This window comes from Tenrec ecaudatus, chromosome 1, assembly GCF_050624435.1.
Source record: "Tenrec ecaudatus isolate mTenEca1 chromosome 1, mTenEca1.hap1, whole genome shotgun sequence".
In the NCBI taxonomy this organism is placed as follows: Eukaryota; Metazoa; Chordata; class Mammalia; order Afrosoricida; family Tenrecidae; genus Tenrec; species Tenrec ecaudatus.
Genome location: NC_134530.1, coordinates 236,641,426 through 236,664,210, shown reverse-complemented (window position 1 = coordinate 236,664,210; position 22,785 = coordinate 236,641,426). Strand labels below are relative to the sequence as shown.

The 22,785-nt window shown below is 37.2% G+C and overlaps 1 protein-coding gene across 1 annotated transcript in view; it reads left to right on the top strand.

The window, feature by feature from the left end:
* USH2A (usherin) overlaps positions 1–22,785 on the top strand; it is a 987,589-nt gene that overhangs the window by 251,576 nt on the left and 713,228 nt on the right. The window contains exons 16-19 of the mRNA XM_075540576.1: positions 6,640–7,134; positions 8,785–9,054; positions 10,770–10,942; positions 18,600–18,744. Of these exons, the coding sequence (XP_075396691.1) occupies positions 6,640–7,134; positions 8,785–9,054; positions 10,770–10,942; positions 18,600–18,744 (1,083 nt within the window). The remainder of the gene's footprint in view (positions 1–6,639; positions 7,135–8,784; positions 9,055–10,769; positions 10,943–18,599; positions 18,745–22,785) is intronic.

Genomic DNA, 22,785 nt, shown 5'->3' with positions numbered 1-22,785 from the left:
AAAAATTAAGATCCAAGTTAAAACAACAAATTCTCAAAGGTGAGGGGGAAAACCACAATGATAAAGATGAAGGGAAGTTGAAAATTTCTTAAATTGCTGGGCTGTCAGGGTGGGTTCACTTGTATGACTTTTCAGGGGAGCTAAATGGCTTATGTGTATGGAAAAAAACTGGAACTTTTTGCTTTATCTTTTAACTCAATATATCTACTTTATGGAGTTGTTTTTTCAAGTGGATAGTCATAAATAGCCAACACAGAAATCACAAATAAATGTCTTCGTCCATGCCATTTATAACAGCGAAATATTTGGATTCAGTCTTGATATTCAGCAATAGAAAAACATTTAAATAAGTTATGGTGTCTGGCATCTTGGAATCCTAGCATGTTGTTAATTAAGGGACTTGTGTGGTGTGGCAGTTATACACCTGGATGCTAACTTAGAGGCCAGCAGTCTGATCCAACCCTGGTGGCTCTCTGGGAGGAAAGACCTGGAAAACCATGCTGTCAGTTTTGAGATGTCACATGAGGTTGCTATGAGTCAAAGTCAGCTTGGCAGCGCCTCCCAATAACATGTTGTTAATAGTCTGTGGGGGCATGATTGTAAATGTATAGCATAGTTTACGTTTTTAACACAGAAAATATCAATGATATGTGTTAAGGCCATTGAGAAGAACTAAAATAATCAGTGAAGAATTATAGTAATTTAATTTAAAATGTGTAACACCATTTGACTACTAGAATAAACTGTTATGTATCATCTTTAAGTACGATTGTCAGAAATTTATCAACTATTTCTATCGTAATTAAGACGCAAAATGTTAAATCCCCATGTTCAAAAGGTGATTTTAAAAATAGACTTTTTACGAGCCCAAATAAAATGACCTTTAATAAAAAAAATTTAAATAAAAATAAATGTAAAATTCCATTTAAGAAAATAATTTCATTTTATGCCTATATCACCATTTTTACAAAACAATGGAACAAAACCTGAACTTAAGTTAAAAGAGGAAATGTAAATAAAAGAAAGTTTATCTTCCCATCTCTAAAATTTAAAAGTGGTTTTAGAAAGAAAACTGATGATGTTCATTGCCTTGAAAAAGATTTACTTCAACCTCTGAGATACAGTCTCCAAGAGTACATGGTGCCAGTGTGGCATGTGGTTAGGAGTGGGGCTGTTGACCTTGAACATCCTTGGGAGGAAGATAAGACTTCCTATTCCCATGAACAGTTGAAGTGTGGGAAACCCACAGGGGAAGTTCTACCCTGTGTTTTAGGGCGACTGTGAGTCAGACTTGATGGCAGTCAGTTTGGATTTTTGGGTTGAGCCCATGAAGAAAAAATGGTATTTTTGCATTCTTCCAGCTTTGTGCTTTGCTTCTTGTTATGCTTAGCTACAGACTAGTTTAAGACACATTGGAAGAGTTACTTTACATCGAGCTGGATTTTTTGCTATTGGTCTAATACCCAGGTTTCCAAAATTCTAGTTTAACATCCATAATAGGACAGTATGTAAACTACATCAAAATATTACAGTTCCATAAACTTCCTCAATATAAATAAGTAGGGAGATGCCTTGTTGGAGCATGGTTTGACTTTCACATTTCTGCACAGCATATTTTTATTACGCATATGTTAAAGTGGGTGATGTTTTGTACTTACATATAAGTTGCACCTAGCTTATTATGCCTATCATTTTCTCTTAACTCTAAATATCTCTTTCATATTCCAAGTCTTCATGAAGTTAATGGAAACATTGAACTTCATGTTGCAGATTGCAAAGGGAAATGAACATCTGTCTACATCTGCCACATTGGCAAAGCATCCTAAAAACCTGCTATTAGAACGTTTATTTTCTTCCAAATATCAGCATGATCCAGGTGTCCTGAAACTCAAACTTTTGTGATAGAAGAAGACAGAGAGTTCCAAAATTATTGAAAGTGATTTTGAAAATGGCAGTATTACAGGTGAATTATTTCTGATGTCACAAATTGGGGTCACACTTTTCTCCAAAGAGCTTTGTTCAATAGCAAGATTAAATTTAAAACCCTTCAGTGCCATTCTCAAATCGAGAGAGGTGTTTTCCATAGTAACATATTGTGAACTATTTTATGCAACATTCCATGTGAAGACAATGCTCCTGCTCTTTTCATGATTAAGCTAATATTGAATCCAAATAGCACTTTCTTGCACAGTCAGTGTGTATTCATTCACTAATCAGACATTTATATAATCCTATTACACAAGGTATTATTTCCTAAAACCGTATTTTTCATAAAAATACCACTTTTGGCATTTCTTGACCATCACTACAATGAAGGATGTGGAAATTATCTGCATGCTGGCATTTGAACAGTAAGCACAGTTGGTTAACGCAGTCAGAACTTTGCATCATGCTAATAATATCCCCGTGTTTGTTACTCTGTTTCCAGTGTGTGGATAGCATGTGTAATATGAAAGGGAAACACGACTTATTTTCAGCTGGATGAGCACAACTCTGGGTTAAATAAAGGCATTTGGAATTATAGATGGCGAATCATTGAACTTTTCAAAGAAAATTAATAGTGTTGTCTTCCAAGCAGGTCTGATCATTTGGTTGAGACCATTAGAGAATTCCTTGTTAGAACAGAAACTTTTATTAGCTGCCCAGGTGCACGATGGGATTCTCGGGGACAGAAGTTTTTCAGCTTAGGGTCATAGAGCATCATCACTGACAAAGCTTGCCAACTCCTTATTCTTTACAATATCCAGTTAATAATGGTGAAATAGTTTTAAAGCCTGTGAACAATTAAACTTTTAATGATATCAGTGGTTTATTGTAACAAATGGGAAGATGATTTATTTTAGTATATGTGCCGCCGAAGCAAGCACTGGGAAGATGATGCATTATTTCTGAGAGAAACAGTACAATTAGAGGAAGAGGAAAAAATCAAAAGAGATGACAAGCACCTATTTTTTTAAAAAAAAAATGTTCTTGAGTTATTTGCTAGTGAAAGTGAGCAGATGCTAATAAAAGAAATTCATGAACCCATCCATTCATTCAAATTATTTTATTCGCTGCTTATAGCAAACTAAGGGAGAAAGAAGAGGCTTCTATTTCTGTAAAGATTTAGTCTCAGAAACTCACAAAGGTGGTTCTCCCCTGTTCTATCGGACCAGTAGAAGTCAGAATAGACTGGACATGAGTGAACTTGGCGTTTTGCTTTATAACAGACGAAGAACGATATCACCTACTAGGCATATAACGATACAAGGAATAGATTTGAAAGGTGAGACAGATAAGTAAACACAATCTCACAGTTGAGAAGGAATAGAGAACATTTAACAAACATTACCAAATAATACATTACATATTGCATCAGAAGTTGTGTGATTTCAAGTTGATTCCAGTTTATAGTGACACGGTAGTATAAGGCAGGATTTTCCAAGGCTGTATTCTGTGTGGGAACTAACTAGCACAAGCTTTCTCCCGTGGAGGAGTTGGTTGGTTTGATCTGCCAACCTTTGTCATTTGCGTTGTGTAGTGTCCTTATGCTCACTAAGGAAACCCTGGTCGGCATCTGAAGACAGGTAAGCATACCTGTGCTGGCATAGTGATGGTGACTGAGCAACTTTACATGCTGGGCAATACGGAGGAGATGTGTAAGTTGAATCAGCCCGACATGTAATGAAAGAAAGGTTCTCTGGAGAGAAACAGTGTGTAAAAAGACATGGGGGTAGACAAGAAAATAAAATCCACACAGGAAGTTCAAGCAACTTTGGTGTATGATGCGTTTTGAGGCATACCACAGCCAAGTATGGAAATCCTTCAATATCACAAATTTGTGCTGGTTGAAGGGTTTAGATTATTGTCCTTATATTTAAAAAGCTTGGGATTGGAAAGTATATTATCAAACTCAGAGTTAAAGGAGATAAATTTTATCCTGACCAAGGGAAGAAACGAGTTTGATATATTAGTCTTTTAAACCTGTGGATTTATTTAAACTCTTATATTATTTTTATGACAGCATTAATGAGCATACTATTTATATCATTGCAAATGGCTTCACTTAATTCATACAATATTTCTACATAGATATATAGTCTCATCTGATTATATTATCATTCTCATTTCTTTCCAGGTAAATTCCTCTTGTAGCGTCTAATCTATGGGGCTGCATTCGCTTCTCAAATGCTCCGTCTTCAGCAAATGCTGCACTTTTAACGTTCATCCCCTTTTGTTTCTTCCCATTTCCAGTTTGAGTTTATGCCAGGTTTTGCAAAATTTAGTATTGATAATTTTTTTCCTAATTAGCTTCTGACTTTTGACATGATAAATAGAAAGAACACTGCCAATGTTTTTGTTAGCCTTCAAAGACCATCCCTTATTTTTAACAAAAAGTTCATTTGGACAATTTTATATGGGATACAGAATATAAATTAAATTTATGATAATAATCATTTGAAAATGATATTGTATTCCACAAGCATATGTAATGGCAACCTTTCTCTGCCTAATATAGACAGCGGAATTTCCTTTATTAACCAGTTGTGATGGTACTATTTGCTGTGCTACTGTACAATTACCAACAAGTATTTTGTTCAATTAATATCTTTCAGACCAGTTTATTGGCCATGTGAATAATCAATGGAATTAAATTATTTGGTAACTTCTACCCATATATAACCAGCAGATCGTCTAGTAGAGTATACTCCTCTTCCAAACAGACAGTGTGTCTTTAATTCATCAAACATATTTGTTGTAATTCTATGTTATATGCTTTGTTTTGTGAATACCAAGGGAAGTAAGAAGGAGATAGACCTTGTGAGAACATTTCCTGGGTAAGAAAGACAATTTTTCAGAAAACTGAAATATATTGTGATAAGGGCTGCCTTCAGGTGTGTATGGAGGTAACATATCAACTCTGATTTAAGGAGCACTGAAACTCCTGACTAGCTTTCTTTCTTCTCTTTCCAGGTAAAAATCACATAATGTTCTTGCACCACTGCGCCTTCACCAATCATGCTTACTTAGTATATTTCTCTACAAACTTCATTCTGCTCCTCAACCTATGTCAATTTGCAGTTCAGAAAACATAAGGAATTAGGAGGGAATTGATATGGGTTTTTACAGGTTACTCATGTTCTCAGAAAACAGCAATTTCCTGGATTTTTTTTTCACAATTAAAAACCCCAACTAATTAATACAGGACAGAGTATTAGATATCAACATGAATACACTTTTTAGTGATTTATAATAATTATGTTATTTGAAACAGATTAATTAGATTAATTATAATTAATTAATTGTAGTTATAACTATTCTCCTCTATAGAGGCAATTCTTACAGGGATGTTAACAAAGTTTACCCCAAATAGTTTGTACATTTTTGTTATAAAAGAATTATTTTAAAAATTAAAAAATTTTTTTAAAGAAACGGAAGTATAGCATAATGATTCTAGAATTCTATTAATGTGACATTTGCCAAGATTTTATTTTCACATGGATAACTGGTACCTTAGAAAGTTCTCAGCAATCACATGTGCCTAAGTAAAGTTAAAATAATGTTCATAAATCCGTAGTCAAGCTAGGAATTAGCACCTGGTCAATATCTTCATGCATCTGTACTTGGTGCCATAAGGAGATGTGAAGATGCTGAACACATCTATTTAAGACGTTGTTAAGGCTTCCTGAACTTTGCTGAGGACTGTCTGAGATTACCTTCTTCCATGTTTACCAGCCACTTGGCCCTGCCTAGAGGCTACACTCTCACCTGGCTGCAGCTACAAAGGCTCCAGAGCATGCTCACTGGCTCTCAATCACCTGATATCAGTATTTGAGAAACCAAGAACCCTTTGGATTAAAATCAGGCTCTTGTTGATAAAGCATTCCATTATTCCAGTTTGAAGTGCCCTTACCTAAGCTGGGACTGGCATGTAATTATGGGGCTCCCCTTCATGATGGGTACCCACTCCTGAGGCCTATTAAGCAAGAAAGGCAGTAGCTAGTCTAGTATTTGTACTTACTGATTCTCTAGGGAATGGAGAGATCCAGGCACCTACTTGATCATTTCCAACCCCTGCATTTTTCAATCTCTTCGAATCTTCCTTTTCCTCTCCGCAGTCCTTCATATGCTTCATGCATACAAGTTCTGCTTGTCCATAAGCTCTCCTTTGTAAATCCCCCATTGCTAGTAAGAGAGGCCTCAAAAATGTAGTGGCTTAACACAGTAATAAACATAATCTCATACAGTTTCCATATGTCAGATTCATGGAAAGTTTCCATCACAAGGCTGGCCAGGGAACAGATTTGACCATATTACACTGAACTCTCATCTAGTCTACTTGTATTTGAAAAATAAAAGTTTTACAGGAGGAACATAGCTATATTTGCCCCAGAAAAATTCTTACTCTGCCTATAAAAGAAATTATAACATAGAGAAAAATAAAAGCCTAAATAAATTCTAAATACTGACAAAAATGGTACTTTTTTTACTTTATGCTGTATAGTAAAAGTAAAGAATACATATTATTTTTAATACTGTCATTCAAAATAATGGCTTGGCATAGCTTATGTTTATATATGTTATATAGCAGAAGAGTAATTAAAATGATCCCTTATCAAACCTAGATGTTTACTATTTCTTTTTCTTCTTTAATTTCAGGTACTCAATACTTTTTGGACACGGCCTTGTCTCCATACACCTTCTATTCCTACTACATCGAGACCTCCAGTGTGCACGGTTCAACAAGGAGCGCAGCTGCCGCTTACAGGACAACATCAGGGGTCCCACCGGGAAGCCTGAACTTAAGTTACGTCATTCCGGTTCGCGCAGAATCTGTGCAGCTTACCTGGACTGCACCCTCCAATGATTCCGGTCCTATCGAAAAGTACATTTTGTCTTGTGCTCGGTTAGATGGCACCCAAGCATGTGCTCCCGTTGAAAGTCAGAGAACCTCAGCTACGATGTGGAATCTGCTTCCGTTCACCACATACCGTTTCTCTGTGCAGGCCTGCACGAGTGGGGGCTGTCTGGGTAGCTTGCCCATGGCAGTGACCACAGCCCAGGCCCCTCCCCAGAGGCTGAGTCCACCTGCGGTTCGGAAGATCAGTCCCACAGAACTTCATGTAGAATGGTCACCACCTCTGGAACCAAATGGTGAGCACCGAAAGCCTGGTTTCCCTTTCTTTGGAAAAACACACACGAGAACCTAGGAACTTTGGACCTGTACCCTGAGAGCCTGCCAATTGCATTCATGTTTATAACTGCAGGATGGAAGGCTTGTGGATTTCTAAAGGCATACGGTCTTTTTTGTTCTGGTTAATGGAACAAGTATACTTCTTTTAATCGAATAAAAATTTCATTCAATTAACTTACTTTGTAAAAGGCTAGCATTAGTGCTTTTAATGACATCTGCCACGCCACAAAAATGAAGTTCATAATTTGACCTTCAGTTATGAAATGCCTTCGATTTGACTGTGTCATGAGTTAGAGCACTCATGAGGAGTACATTTTCTCTTTGCAGCAAGAAGAAATGTAAAATAATTGTTTAACCGTCTATAGGTTAACTGGCTCCATTAAGTTAATTTTCATACTTAGATGATTGAACCCATGGTTATATAGGCCAGGTTCACATTCATAGATGATTTAGTAATTTAATATCACACTTATGAAGGGAAAACCTTATTTAGGTCTTTGAAGTTATTCACTAGAGTTGCCTAATTGTTATATAAACAGGACTTATGTGGTTACCATGTTACCCGCCACCGCAATGCTTCTATAGCACAGAGCAGAGCTGTCCCATAGGGTTCCTGAAGGTTGTACGTCTCTATGGAAGCTGACTTCTTCATCATTCTTCAGTAGAGCAGCATGTGGATAAGAACCACCAACCTTTTGGTTACTAACCCATGGCTTGACCCAATGTACCAATGTTCCTTTAAATTAAATAGTCAGGTTTAATCCCCAAATTTTATAATATAAAAATTGAAGGTAAAATGATCAAATTCCTTAAAATGACTTAATAGAAATTATGACCCTTTATCTGGAAAAATATGGAATTTACTGACCATAGAGTTATTATCTACTTGTAAACTTTTGTCTTTTTTTCCCCCCATGAGTGTGTCTTATTGCTGTTAGTTGCTTTTGACTTGCTTTGAGCTCATAGTGACCCTGTGTCCAACAGAGAAGACATTGCCTTGTGCTTTGCCTTGCTCACAATCGTTACTTCTATGTTTGAACCCATTGCTACGGTACAGTGTCAGTCCCCACCATTGTTCACCGACTTTAACTTTACCAAGCAGGAGGCCCTTCTTCAGAGACCTGTCCCTCCTGATAAATTGCCCCAAGCATCGGAGATGAAGCCTCGTCATCTTTGCTTCTAAGGAGCACCTGGCTGGACTTCGTCTAGGACAGATATGCTTGCTCTGTGACAGTCCACATATATTCTACATTCCTCACCAAACATCAAATGTATCCATTATTTGAGCTTCCTTTTTCATTGCTGAGCGTTTTCCTGTATTTAATGCTATTGAGAGTGCTATCATTTGGTTCGCGCTCACTACAGTTCTCAATGTGACTCTTTGATCTTGAAACGATTGTATAGTTCATGTATCATTCACTAGTTTCTTGGTCAATAGCTAGATTGCTAAAGCGACAGACAGGTAATTTTACCACATGGAAAACGTAGAGCCAACATTTGTCTACTGGCCTATCCCTACTTCTACCCCCACCACTCCCGCCCCCCCCCAAAAAAAAAATTCAAGCCAATTTGTCTAATGAACCGCTTTGTTCACTGCTTCACTTTTTTAGGAATAATCATAAGATATGAACTGTACATGAAAAGATCCACTTCTACTGGAGAAACTGTGCCTGCAGAAAGAAGAGTTTTTCAGAACAGTGGCTGGTTCAGTCCTCACTCATTTTCAGACCCAGCCAATGAAAACACATTACAACCTCTCCAAACAACCACAGTTGTCTCTGGCTTGGCTCCATATACCAAGCACGAGTTTAGAGTCTTAGCTGTGAATATGGCCGGTAGCGTGTCTTCTGCTTGGACATCAGGAAGAATAAGTGAATCAGGTAAAGAATAACACATTGCCTCAAACTGAATCCAACAGCACTAACGTACATTTTGAAAAACAAATATTACAAGCTGGTATAGCCAATGGTAGAAAATTAATACATTACAAAAATACCTAGAGATCTTAAACAAAATAAACTATTTACAATAAGCTTTGGGGGCTCACAGAAAGTAAATGATTTAGCTATTATTTCAAGGACTGGAGGGTGAGATGATCAGAAATTATATCTGCTCCTGAAGTGGGTTCGCTATATATATTGTCTTACTCAAGATGTAGCTCAATAGGAGTCTTGGTGATGTAGTGGGTTATACCCTGGGCAGCTAACTACAGGGTCAGTCTTTCAAAACCACCAGCCACTCCTAAGGGGAAAAACAAGACTTTCTACTCCCATGGAGTGTTATAGTCTCAGAAACTGTCAGGGGCAGGCTTGTCCTGTTGTATAGCATCCTTATGAGTTGGAGTATATTCAATGGCAAGAAGTTTGATTTGATTTTTGGATATCAAATGGAAAAACATAATAGCAATCAATATCCTACATATAATTTTTATTTTCATTTCTCACTCACAATGAATAATTTGGGTACTAAATTGTACATAATGACAGAATCCTAGACGTGAATATCTGTAACAGTAATTTTTAAATGAACAAGTTGAGAATATGGTAAGGCAGAGGGGCAAATTAAATGCTTTTCTGCTGATAATATTCCAACAAACAAGATTTTAAAATCCTCCACCTTAATTTTTACATTAAAAATACTTCAAATTCCACCATCCTTCAAGAAAAGAAAATCTCTTGTTGTGCTTTGAACCTGTGGATATGCAAAGAAACCCATGCCCTGACCTGCATTTGTTAGGACTCTGGAGGGTGAAGGTAGTTTTAGGTTGGTGTCCAAGGGAGTCATTTCATGAATAAAATGCGCATTGTGCTTCAGCATCTCTTAATGACGACCAGCCATCTTGGACAAATAATAGCACCATGAGAGCACAAGTGATGAGGCATGGCATTCTGGAAGGGGAAAGTCAAGGTCAGGAATGAAAAGTAATAGGTGAAATTGTAATACTGGACCCTCATAATCTTATGGGTCACTGGCTAATGGAAGTGTGATGAGGCCCTTTGATAATATACCTTTGGTTAGCACATTTAAAATCCATATTAAGATCTCAAGGATGGCAGGAGGAAAATATATATGAGTAGGTACCCAGAATATTTCAATCAAGATATGCCCCAAACGTAATAGTTTCCTCTGGGATTATTTAGGACATTTTAAATTTGCCTGTTTCTAAAGAGTACCAGTGTTCCCCGTTGAAATATTTCCTTACATAAGAAACCTGGTACTTCACTACGCATTGTTCTGAATTTTGTGGATTGAGACATACTTTATGAGTCCTCCTTTCAAGGACTTCCTAAGACCAGTATTTTTCTGGTTGGCTATCTACTAATTATCATTATGAACATCAGCAAATTCCTATAGTATTTTATTTTATGTGTAGAAAATGCCTTTGTGAATATTATGAAGATGGAGAGCATTCTTACCAATAATCTTAAAAAGTAAACCTCATTTTTATACACCAGTCTGATTTTTCTTTTTAAAAACCAGAGTAGAGGACAAGGACAAGGGATATTCCAAGAAAAATTTAAAAAGACTATGCTTGTGAATCCAGTGTCCAAGCTTGTAAACACAGCTTTCATGGTTTTGTTTTTGTCATCGGTAGTACCTGTCTTCATGAGTCCCCCTTCAGTCTTGCCTCTCTCACCGTACTCACTGAACATATCTTGGACAAAGCCAGCCGAGCATGCTACCAGGGGAGAAGTTGTGGCGTATAACATCGGTATGATATCAGAGCAGCCGCCTCAACAGTCTAGACCAGGGACATCTTCCTCACAGGTACTGTGATTTTCAACTAACGTCCTTCCAGAATTGAGTGATGACTTCATTTTTCTGAGGTTACAGAACTCTGTAACAGATTAACAGCCCCCCCCACCCCCGCTATGTATTCCTGTAGAGTGAGTAGTTTGTTACTTAATATACTATGGTCAAATTTGTGAAAGTCAGGGCCCGTGTGTGACAAAAACTTGTCAGAAAAGGAAAACCAGATGTCATCTAGTAAATAGTGATCGAAAAGAGGTGATTGCACCCTGGCAAAGGCAGAAAACTGATGAGACCCAGAACAACAAGGCAGTCCGGTTGAGTGAGTTTGGGCTCTCATAGGTTTTATTTTTAATAGTAATATTTACTGTATATTCTTATATATTTAACAAGAAGCTGACTTTCAGTTGCTGCACACTACCATATGCAGTTTTTGGACTTGCAGTAATGCATTAAACCATTGATGTTCAAATAATTTCAAACTTATTATGATTCTATATAGGCTCTGAGACTACAAATCTTTATAGAAGTAGACATCTTAGTCCTCTCCCATGGGCAACTGGTGGCCTTGAACCTCTCACCTAGCAGTGGTGAGCCAAATGCCTCACTCACAGTGCCACCGAGACTTTATAATAAAAAAAATCAGTTGAGATTTATATTACATTTAATCTTATTGGAATATAAGTAAACATAGAGTGCATTTATCTATCTTTATCTATATCTATTTATTTATTTATTCTTAGAAAAAGTGCAGACGAATAGAATTTATCATAGCTTTTAAACTGAAGAGCCCTGGTGGTGTAATGATTATGAGTTGGGTTGTTAACCTCAGGTTAGCAGTTCAAAAGCACCAGTCCCACCAGGGTTACACTCTCAGGAACTCACAGAGACAATTCTACCCTGTCCTATGGGACTGCTAAGAGTCTGCATTGACTCAATGACAACGAGAGGATAGAACTTGGCTAGTGACTCTACTGAGACCATTTCCCATGACACAGAGGACTGCTACTTACTATGTAGACCTAATTGTCTAGTATTTAAGGAACTTTTCTGAAATTATAACTTTAAGGGTTGTTTTATTTCCTTTTGTTTATTTTTCTTTTAGGGACACCAATTATGCATGTCCATTATTTTTCTGACTTCTGTATATAGTCTACAGTGATCTCTGTTTTTCTTAAAATTATTTAAAAATCTTTATGTGTCCATTGGATTTTTGTCTGCTATAGCAATCATTTTTCTCTTTGCTTCTTTTTTAAACCTTATTTCTTTAAAATTCTTTCTCCATGTTTCTTAATCCCATGTCCTTTACAGAGTAGTCTAATTAATACACTTTAATATTTTTATTTCTTTCTCTAATAGTTATTTTTCTTTCATTTTACTTCCATCCTAAGTTCATTTCTTAGTCTAAATTTTCAATCTACACGTGTTGTCTTCCTGTATCTTCTCTGAGTTATAAAAGTCTTACTAAATAAGATTCAGGCAGAAAAATAGTCACATTACTGAAATGTGGAGTTTAATGGTTAAGGAAAAACCACTCAAGTCCATAAATAAAGCAAGAAATTTAAAAAGTCACAATGTACTCCCTGCCCTATAACAAATTCTTATCCTGATTAATAAAAAAACATCCTACATTTAAAATTTTGTATCTAGTATGCACATCCTGTTAACTATAATTTATACTTGTCCATTGTTTAACATTTCAGTGTATGCTGCCTTTATAAGAAAATCTAAGTCTGCTTTTTTCCTTTCTCTTTCTCATGATATCCCTGCAGAAGGACCCCCAGATTGGTTGACATGTAGCATTTTCTGTATTCTGGATTTTGCTGAATACATGCTCATGGTGCAATTCAGCAAACTGTTCAGGCATCTATATTGTCTTGAAACAGGTAGCTAGATCAAACTCAGAATCAATTCATTTTGTAAGACTGTGGGTGGTTATTGATAAGACTATGGAAAAGATACAAAATCGAATCATCTCTTTTTTGTGAGTTTAGCCATTAGTGCTTAATGCCTGTCCCATTCATTGAAGTTTCAAAATTAAGATACATCAGAATACCCAAAAAGGAGATAACTCTCCTCCTGTTTGCTCACACTTTGGTATCATTCACATAGAAAAGTAAGGGAAATATTTAATTCTGTTTGATATATAAATTTTTGAGATAATAAGGAATCTCGGTGGCATAGTGGTTGATGCGCTTAGCTGCTAACATCATTGTTGGAATTTCAAACCAGTAGCTACTCCTTGGGAGAAAGACATGCCCCCCACCTTCACCCCACACACCCCAGAAAGCTCTGTACTATGCACTAGATTTGCTATGAATCAGACATAATGAAAATGTGTTTCAAGATAATGAATTGGTTCTTTATCATCCTTCAATGGTTACCAACTTGAAAAGTGTCATGAACAATCCATACATTTAAAGAAATTATTATGAATTTAAATACATAGCAGTTTGTTAATTTTGAATAGCCAGGTGGCCTATATTTGAAAGTGGGAGTCCTTAGTTATACCAATTTAACTCTAGTTGTGTTTGCTCACTTCCTTGTATCCAATAATGATAAGATATCGAAATCTATTTGGTATACATCTTATCCAGCCCTGAAACCAACCAACCATTTCTTGAAGAATTCAAGATTTCTTTTAGTGAGAAATGGGAAATGATCATTATCTTGGTCCTAGAAATATCCTTGCCAGTAAATTTGTCATTGTTTCTAAATGTCCTCAGTGGATAGAGCATATATATCATTATATAAAATGCATACTTTTTTAATACTAGAAAAAGAAAAAATAGATGATGAATTATTTATGATTTCTTGGTATACTTTTCCATTAGTCTGGGTATAATGTTAATTTTCAACTATATCCTGCAATAAAAACATAGCTAAAACAATGCATATCTTTTAGGTTAAAAATCTAAGTCTACCAATTCATTATATTAAGGATTTAAAATAAACTCCCAGTTATATCCACTACCTTCGGTCTTTAACTGTCATGTATGATGCCGCATTCATCCTGGAGGTTCTGTTTTGTTGTTTGGACTATTCTTATGCTTTGTCAGCTATTCTGTCTTCATAAAGCACAGTTTCAAAACAATGATTACTTGTATTGTTGCAATTACTTCAGCCAAACCAAACAGGAAAACCCCAGTATTATGGGGATAAAAACCAGCCTTCATCCAACATCATTTGGATCTGTACCTCGCTTTAATCCCTCGCAAGCTCCTGTATGTCCGTGCTTCAGATTTTCTTCATTTGAACATTTTCTGCTTACCTAGATGATTCAGGTGGCACTGGAAGAACTTGATAAATATTTGTTCTCATTTCATTGTTCGTTATTATTATTTACAATAGACGACACTTCGCATTATGAAGTAGCTATTATTTAATGAGGGCAGGGACATTGTAATTGTGGCTGTATTGGAAGGCTCCAGACACATCCATTTATGCCTTCTCTCTTGCTCACTTGCCCCCACTCACACTCTCCTCTTCCTCTACCATCATGTATTTGTGTTGGTGTTAGATTTTGTCACGTCATTTCCAACTCATGGGACAATATTTACAGCAGAATGAAACTGCCCGGTCCTGCGCCAGCCTCCCCATTGTTATGTTGGGCCCATTGTTGCATGCAGCCACTGTGTCAATTAATCTACTTGAGGACCTTATCCTATTTCACTGTTCTCTGCTTTACCAAGCAAAATGCCCTTTAGCAGGGACTTGTCTCTCCTGATCAGACGTCCATAATATCGGAGCGGAGGTCTCACCATCCTTGCTTCCAGGATGGGCTGCGAGAGCATTGTGGCTGTACTTCTTCCAAGACAGGCTTATTTGTTCTTTTGGCAGTCCATGTCCCTTTCAATATTCTTTTCCAGCAACATACATCAAATGTATAGATTCTTCTTCAGTCTTCTTTATCCAATATCCAACTTTTCCATGCATATGAGGTGATGGACCAGATGCTGGGTTGGGTCAGGGCTTCTCAGTCCTCCAGGTGACTTCCTTCAACACCTCAAAGAGGTCTTGAGCAGCGGATTTACCTGTGCTGGGCACCATTTGATTTCTTGACCGCTGTTTCCATGCACACTCACTGTGAATCTAAGCAAGATGAAATCCTTGACCTCTTCAATCTCTCTCCATTGATCAATTGTGAGGATTTTGGTTTTCTTTACAGTGAGTTGCAACCCACATTGAAAGTTTCTATGCTTGACCCTCATCAGCGATTGCTTCAAATCATCATTTTCAACAAGGTAGATTGTGTCATCTGCATATCACAGCTTGTTAAAAAGCCTTCCTCCAACCGTGATGCTGGGTTTTCCCTCATAGTGTCCAGCGTCTTGTCTCATTTGCTCAGCATGCAGAACCAATAAACACGGCGAGAGTAGACAACCCTGACCTCACCTTTCCCAATTATTAAACTATGCAGCTCTCTCGTTCTGTTAGAGCGATTGTCTGCAACTAAGTATATATTCATTCATATTATTAAATCAATGGTGGCTTAATTAAAGTAATCCTTTACCTTCTCAAAAATTAAATATGTTTCTGGACTTAACTGAGTGTGTCTTAATTAAATCTCGGTGAATCAAAAATATCTGGCTAACTCCTTTAGCAAAAATGACTGGTAAGAAATCTTTGTCTAAGAAGGCGGCAGGAGAAATACATAGAAATGGTCATAATATCAGGATGGGATGTCACACTTGCATGGAATAATTTTCCCCACCTCCTTCTGTATGTATTTATTTACTTTTCAGCATCTGAGAATTCCAGAAACATCTTACAATCATTGCCTTGTTTTATTTTATTAAAAATGTTTTTTTAATCGTGCCAGCAATCTCTGGATCTTAAAATGTATTAGGATACCGCATAGAAAAGCCGAGAGTGCAGTGGGTGGAAAAAGTTGAGTCAGGAGTCAGAAGGAAGGTGGGAGGGCTAAAAGCACATCTGAACTCAGTCCTGTCGGAATCACCTTCGGGCTCTTGTGGAGTTGGGTACTTTCTTCCACTGTAGAAGTCAGAGATGTTCACACACCACCACTGCCCCAGTTGATCACCATATAATTCTTTTGCATTCTTGATCAGGAAGGCTGTATCTGTATCTTGGTCCCTTGTGTGTATGTGTGTGTGTAAACTGAGGTTGTCTCTTGCATCCGAGATACTGTGTTGTTAGAACTGTGGTTAATTGATGTTGGTGTGTTTTGTCCTGGATTATGGCTTTATTTTGCTTTGATATAGCTGAGTGAGCAGGCCAGACATGCTACATGGCTGGCTATTGTGGCAGCATTTAAGTAGTCAGAGTAAAACTTTCATGTCAAAGGAGGCGGTTGTTGGCTGTTGTGTGTTGTTTACTGAGGCAGGAGAAAATGGAGGCATTCACCCAATAAATGGGGCCGCCTGAGGGGTAGATGTATCTGGCTAGTGTGGACAAGATTGCTGTCTCTCCTATGTGAGAGTTGGAGAGAGGGGGCGGGGAAGAAAAGAGGACAATTGAACACCAGAAATAAAACAAAACAAAAACAAGAGAAGGGGAAGCATTTTAAAAATAAGACAAGAGGAAGCCTGGCTGGCTATTCTGATGGCCCCAGCGCCCTTGGGCAGTAGAGCACCTGCCTGAGAGAGTAGTGGGTCTCCATGTGCCTCCTTGTTCGTTGTTTTCGTTCAGTTGCTTCTTTTGATGGGTGTTGGTTCTGCTTCTTAATCCATTCCTTTGAAGCTCGGGCTTTCAGGACTGGCATCTTTAGCATTCATTTGGTTTCTCCAGTCTTTGTCTGTATGCTAGACTCTAGAACGTCTGCCTAGTCTGTCATCTTCCCATCCTTTAATGGTCCATCCTGTGGAAAATGTTAAATCATATCAATCATTTAAGTTGTGTAAGGTTACTGCATGTACGCAAGAGGCAAAGTCTATAATGAAGTGATGATATTGTCTGCCCAAAGCGCCGGGGAAAACTGTAAATGCTAAAAATTAGGAAACATAACAAATGCATATAGAGAAGCAACGGTCTGCTAAAAGTAGTAACAATCTAAATTTTCTCCTTTTCATTATGTTCCATTATGCATCGCTACTGCACAGAATAACTTGTTTAAAAAGTGATTCAACATCCTAAATTAAATAGGACGTGTTTGGATGTTTTGCTTTTTCCTTAAACTTGAGTTCCTGAAAGTCTTTCCTGAAAGCACCCCTAGATTTGCTGCAGGTGGAGTAAGTTTTGTAGTTTTGCTCAGTGCTTAGACTATTTCAAGGTTTTATTTTCCTTAGGAAAATTTTAAATCAACTTGCACAGAAGAAGAAAAAACTCACATCTCCAGTAGCTTAGAGAGATGAATTAATAATTAGGTCTTTGATATTTGAATTCTCAGTACAATTGATAGTAAGAAAATGATGTAAAATCTGTTGTTGTTTTTTTTTAGAATCTTTGGAACCAACTCTATTTTGGAAAAAAATGTTAGGTAAATACAAGTCTATATTATAATCCCACTGCTTTCCAGAACTACTCAAAAAAACGATGAAAGATTAAGGTCAACGCTCAGGCACATATTCGTATGAATTTTATTATATAATGGTTACTCATTGGTCAGCAGTTTGAAGCTATGAGTAGATCCCCTGAGACAAATGAGGCTTTCTACTCTCGTAAAGAGTGACAGTCTCAGAAACCCACAGGGGCAGTTCTGCTCTGTCCTACAGGTCACGGTGAGTCAGCACCAATTTGTAACTGTGAGGGAGTCATAGCGGGAGAGAGGATGATATCCAGAAGATTACTTTAAAACTTGCTAACCATCACACTTACCTATATTTATACTAATGGAAGGTTATTTAACATAAATGTGTATAAGTATTCTGAAGAAATCATAGTTTTTGAAAATATGTTTCACAGCATACTCTCCATCTTCTTAAAACAGTTTTTTTTTAGTATCAGCAGTGACCTTTGTCCCCACAGCCTATGAGCGTCTAGATAGTTCTGTTTGATCAATCCCAGTGACAGTGACAGGCGCAGCTGTCCGTGTGGAAGCTTAGTGACTTCTTTGTGAACTGTGGCGCTCCTCTCCTACTTTCTCACATCTTTCCCCCCTCTTTTTCACTTGAAATATATGATTAAAAAGAGTATTTCAAAGAATGCAGTGGCTTGTTCTCATTCATAGTTGTTTGTTTTTTAAGAAAGATAATTGAAAAATGGCTTCATGTGGATGCTCAGTAATAGGTTTCTTTTGTGTGGCGTTTCCCTCCACCTTGCTTTTTTAGAAGTCTCTGATAGGACCTCTTTGCCATTGTGACGGGTTTCTGTACTCACTCCATCAAGCAGCATGTGGGCAGTACTGCCCTGGCATGCTTTTGGCCAACCCTATGGTTTGTTGGGGGTTTTCATGATAACAATGGCAATGCCACCATCCTTTATGTGTACCATTGGCGACAATAACCATACCACCACGCTGCTTTATGAGGCAATAACTTGGTTTCCTCATTTATCCACTCAGGAACTGGATTATTACCTCATAAAACAGTGTGATTGTACAATTATCAATTAAATTCTGGCTTGTTGAGAGTCTTCAGGAAAAAATAAATAAACCCTTTTTCTTACAGTAGTTGGCAATAATTCTCCCTGTCTGAATTCATGGAACTTTGAACAACAAGGTATATTTTTCACACTGATAATGTTATCTTTTTTCTTTCTTTTTTTGGCCTTGAAGGTTTTATACAGTGCAAAACCCCAAGAACTATCTTACGTTGTAAATGGATTGAAACCTTACAAAAAGTACAATTTTACTATTTCTCTCTGCAATTCCCTTGGTTGTGTAACCAGTGCTCCAGAAACAGGACAGACTTTAGCGGCAGGTAAGTAAGTTTCAATGGACTTGAAAAATGTATGGTGCATTTGCAAACAAACATCTATACTTATCTATACTTTAGAGTTTTTTTTTCATGTTCCTTACCCTTTACTTACCCTGAAAGCTGCCTACCTTCTAATTTAAATTTTTGAAATAAAATACCCTACACAGTGCCAAGGAGCCACGAGTTGCTGTTATAATATAAGATGGGTGTTAGGCTGGGTAGACTAGAGAAACAAATCCGGTGACTCTCCTATATGTGTAAGAGAAAGCTTTTCATCAAGAAGTAATTATATCTCAAGCAAACATGAAAGAGCAGTCCAAATCAACTCCATAAGTCTGATACTAGTCCATAAATCCCTTTTTAGACTCATGCAGCCACATGCAATGATGCATAATGCAGGAAGATCACTGGCCAGTGGGTGCAAAGTCTGTGGATCCAATGGCAGGGACCATATCTTCAGGGATCTGGCAGGTCTCAGGCAGCTCTCTACATAGCTTTCCAGCAGGAAGATGAAGCAGAGAGAGCAGAGAGGTTCCCAGGACTCTCCTATGAGGAGATCACATCCACAAGGAGGCACCATCAGGCTGTGACCTGATTGACAGGATAGACTCTACCACTACACTTCAAGTTGACAAGAAATTATGTAACAACCACATGTAATTAGATGCTGCGTGGCTATACTGCTCAACCAGCCTCCCCTAGGTCATAGTGGTACCCTGGACATGCAGTAGAAGTGGTTAAGACGGTTCTTATGAAGATGTTGGGATACCTCTTCTCTTCATCTTAATCTTTTCTGTGGGTTTATGGCTACCCAATTCTGCTTTATGGTGTTATAAGGTAGAAACTCAGCAATTACTGGGTTTCTTTGTTGTTCTACTCCCTTATTTTATAGGCACTTATTTGTTAGTTTATTTAACATTAATAAGAAATTAGCAAGTCCTCTATTTAAATTTCATTAACTTAGGGGATATCTTCTTAATGCTAATGCAATAGATAGTTTTTGCTTGATTCACTTAGGAAAAAAGTACTATAAAATTTGATCACATATATTGCTATTTAAATATTACCCAGCTACTTAGTATTTCATATATTTTAAAGTGGAAGTCTTTCTGTTGATAACCTAACAGGCTGAATGAATTGGTTTCCATAATGTCCAGATGTATGCAAGTTAAGAGACTCCTAAATGCAGTTGAGACATTTATTAACTATTAAAGTATCCCTTTCTGAATTTCTCCATGAGTCCAATTGTATCGAATATTTCCCCCACTTCTAGAGAATTTTTTAGATTTAAATTGTCCAGATTGTTTCTTCAACACAAAGACTCCAAATTTTAAGAACGTGCATGTTTCATTGCTCTTGATGTCACTGTTAGGTGCCAATGTAGGTTCTGACCCACAAGGCCCTTGTGTACAAGAGAACAAACCATCACCTTGTCCTTTCCATTGTTGCTACCTCTGACCCAGTGATGGAGTCAGCACATCCTGTTGGGAATCTACCTCTTTTTCCCCACCTTCTACCAAGCATGATGTCCTTTTCCAGAGAGTGAGCTCTCCTGAGAGTTTATGCAAAATACATGCGACCGATTCTCTCCATCCTCACTTCTAAGCAGCATTCTACCTGTACTTCTTTCAAGAAAGGTGTGTTTGGTCTTCTGGAAGTCCATGGTACATTAAGTCTTCTTTGCCACCACCTAATTCAAATTCATTGATTCTTCTGCAGTAATATTATCAGTGTCCAGATTTCACATGCACGTGAAAGTGATTGTAAACACCATTACTTTAGGCAGTGACATCTTTACTATTTTACTCTTGAAAGAGGCCTTCTGCAGCAGATCTTCCCAATGCAGTACAGCTGTTTTCAAATAAAATAAAATGAGATCCTTGACAATTTCAATAATTTCTCCAGTCATCACCATGTTTTCTATAGGTCCAGTTGTGAGGATTTTTGTCTTCCTCACACTGAGTTGTAGCCATACTGCAGACTGCAGTCTTTGAGCTACATCAATAATTGCTTCAAGTCCTCATCCATTTCAGCGAGCTAAGTTGTGTTACCTATACACGGTTTTTTTTTAATACGCCTTCCACTAACGCTTTTGGCAAATTCTTCCTCAAATAATGCACATTCTCAGAATAATTGCTCATCATAGAAATAGAAAAAGTATGGTGTTCTTATACACACATTTCCTCATTGTATCCCTTGTAGTGTTTACTTATTCATTCTAGTGACTGTCTTTTGATCTATGTGCACATTGTACATAAGCACAATTAAGGGTTCTGGAATTCCCATTCTATTTAATACTATCCACAGAATGTTATGATCCGTACAGTCAAATGTATTTGAAAAATCTCTAAAACACAAGTGAATATCTTTCTGTATTCGTTACTTTCAGTAAAGATCCATCTGACATTAACAATGATATCCCTTATTCCATATCCTTTTCTGAGTCTAACTCAGATTTCTGGCAGCTCCCCATCAATGTACTGGTGCAACTATTATTGAATTATCCTCAGCAAAATTTTATTTGTACATGTTGTTAATTATATTATTTGATAATTTCAATTTTGTTGGATAAGTTTACTTTGGAATGGACGCAAATAGGAATCGCTCTTAGTTGGTCTTTCAAATTTCATGGCATATATTCATGATTGCTTCCAGTACTCTGTAAGTTTGTATAAACATCTTAATTAATATTCATCAATTCACAGAGCCTTGTTTTTCATTAATGTTTTCAGTACATCTTGACCTTTTTCTTCAATAGCATAGGTTCTTGGCCATATGATATCTCTTGAAATGGTTGAATGTCCACTAATTCTTTTTGATACGATAGCTATATAAATGATTAATCTTCTTCTTCTTTTTGGATGCTTCTTGTATCATTCAATATTTTGTCCAAGGAGTTCTTCAGTATATAAAGTCGAGGCTTACATTTTTCCTTCAGATTTTTTTTCCAGCTTGAGAAATGCTGAGTGTGTTCTTGCTTTTTGGCTTTTTAATTTCAGGGGTTTGTGCATTTCATTTTAATATTTTAATTTGTCTTGTCTGCCCTTTGAAATCTTTTAAGCTCTTTGCTTCATCATACATGCTAGTTTCTTTACATTATATTGCTATTTACATTCCAAAGCAAGATTCAGAGTCTCTTCTTAGATTCATTTTAGCATTTTCTTTCTTTTCTTTTGGATAATCCCTTGTTTTCTTCATGTGTGCTGTTCTTTACGTAACCCCACGCGTGTTTTCTAGTATTGTGACATTTTAATGTGAGTGTAATAATAGAGGTTAAAGAAATTGAGGATTTTGCTATGAAAATAAATTTTAGGAGGGTTAAAGTTAAATAAAATGGGAACGATTATGAAATAATATATGGGAGAAATAAACCCATTAGTTTAGGCCTGGCCATTTTATAGAAGCCCATCCCAGGTGCTTTTACGCAGTCGGCAACTTAAATTGTTCCTCTGGGACTTGAGAATCATGCTGTTTATGGAACCTTCATTGAGAGGAGAGTAAAACTATGGTCGCTGATGGATGAGTGCAGGCTGAGAGTGTCTGTGGGAGCTTCAGGAAATTCATGGAAGACATTCTAGTATCGCTAGTTTCAAAACAAAAGTTTTCAGAGGACACCTGTGAGAATGTTTACATTTTAGGAGGAAAGACAAGAGGAATAAAGGGAACAAAAGTTAGAAAATGAACTGGGAGAGAGCTGTATCATAAATATCAATGAAGAGAGACTTTGTAGAATTTGCTGGGGGACTTTCTAGAAAGTGAGTTGTGTGCTATGCGGTAGAACAGAGAGTGTGAAATGAAGAGAGGGTGGAGTCACTTTAAATAGCTGTTTAGAGCAGAAGTCGGAGTATGTGGCAGAGGACGTAATTGTCATTTAAAACAGGTGGTGGTTTTAAAACTGCCAGAACTTTCCTTCTAAGGTTACATTAAAATGCAGCATTATTCTATGCTCTGATGTTAACCTTTTACTTTCAGAAGGAATAAAAAATTTCAGTGGAGCTTAATGAGTAATATATTTTTGCCAGGATATCTGATTCGTATCTGCCA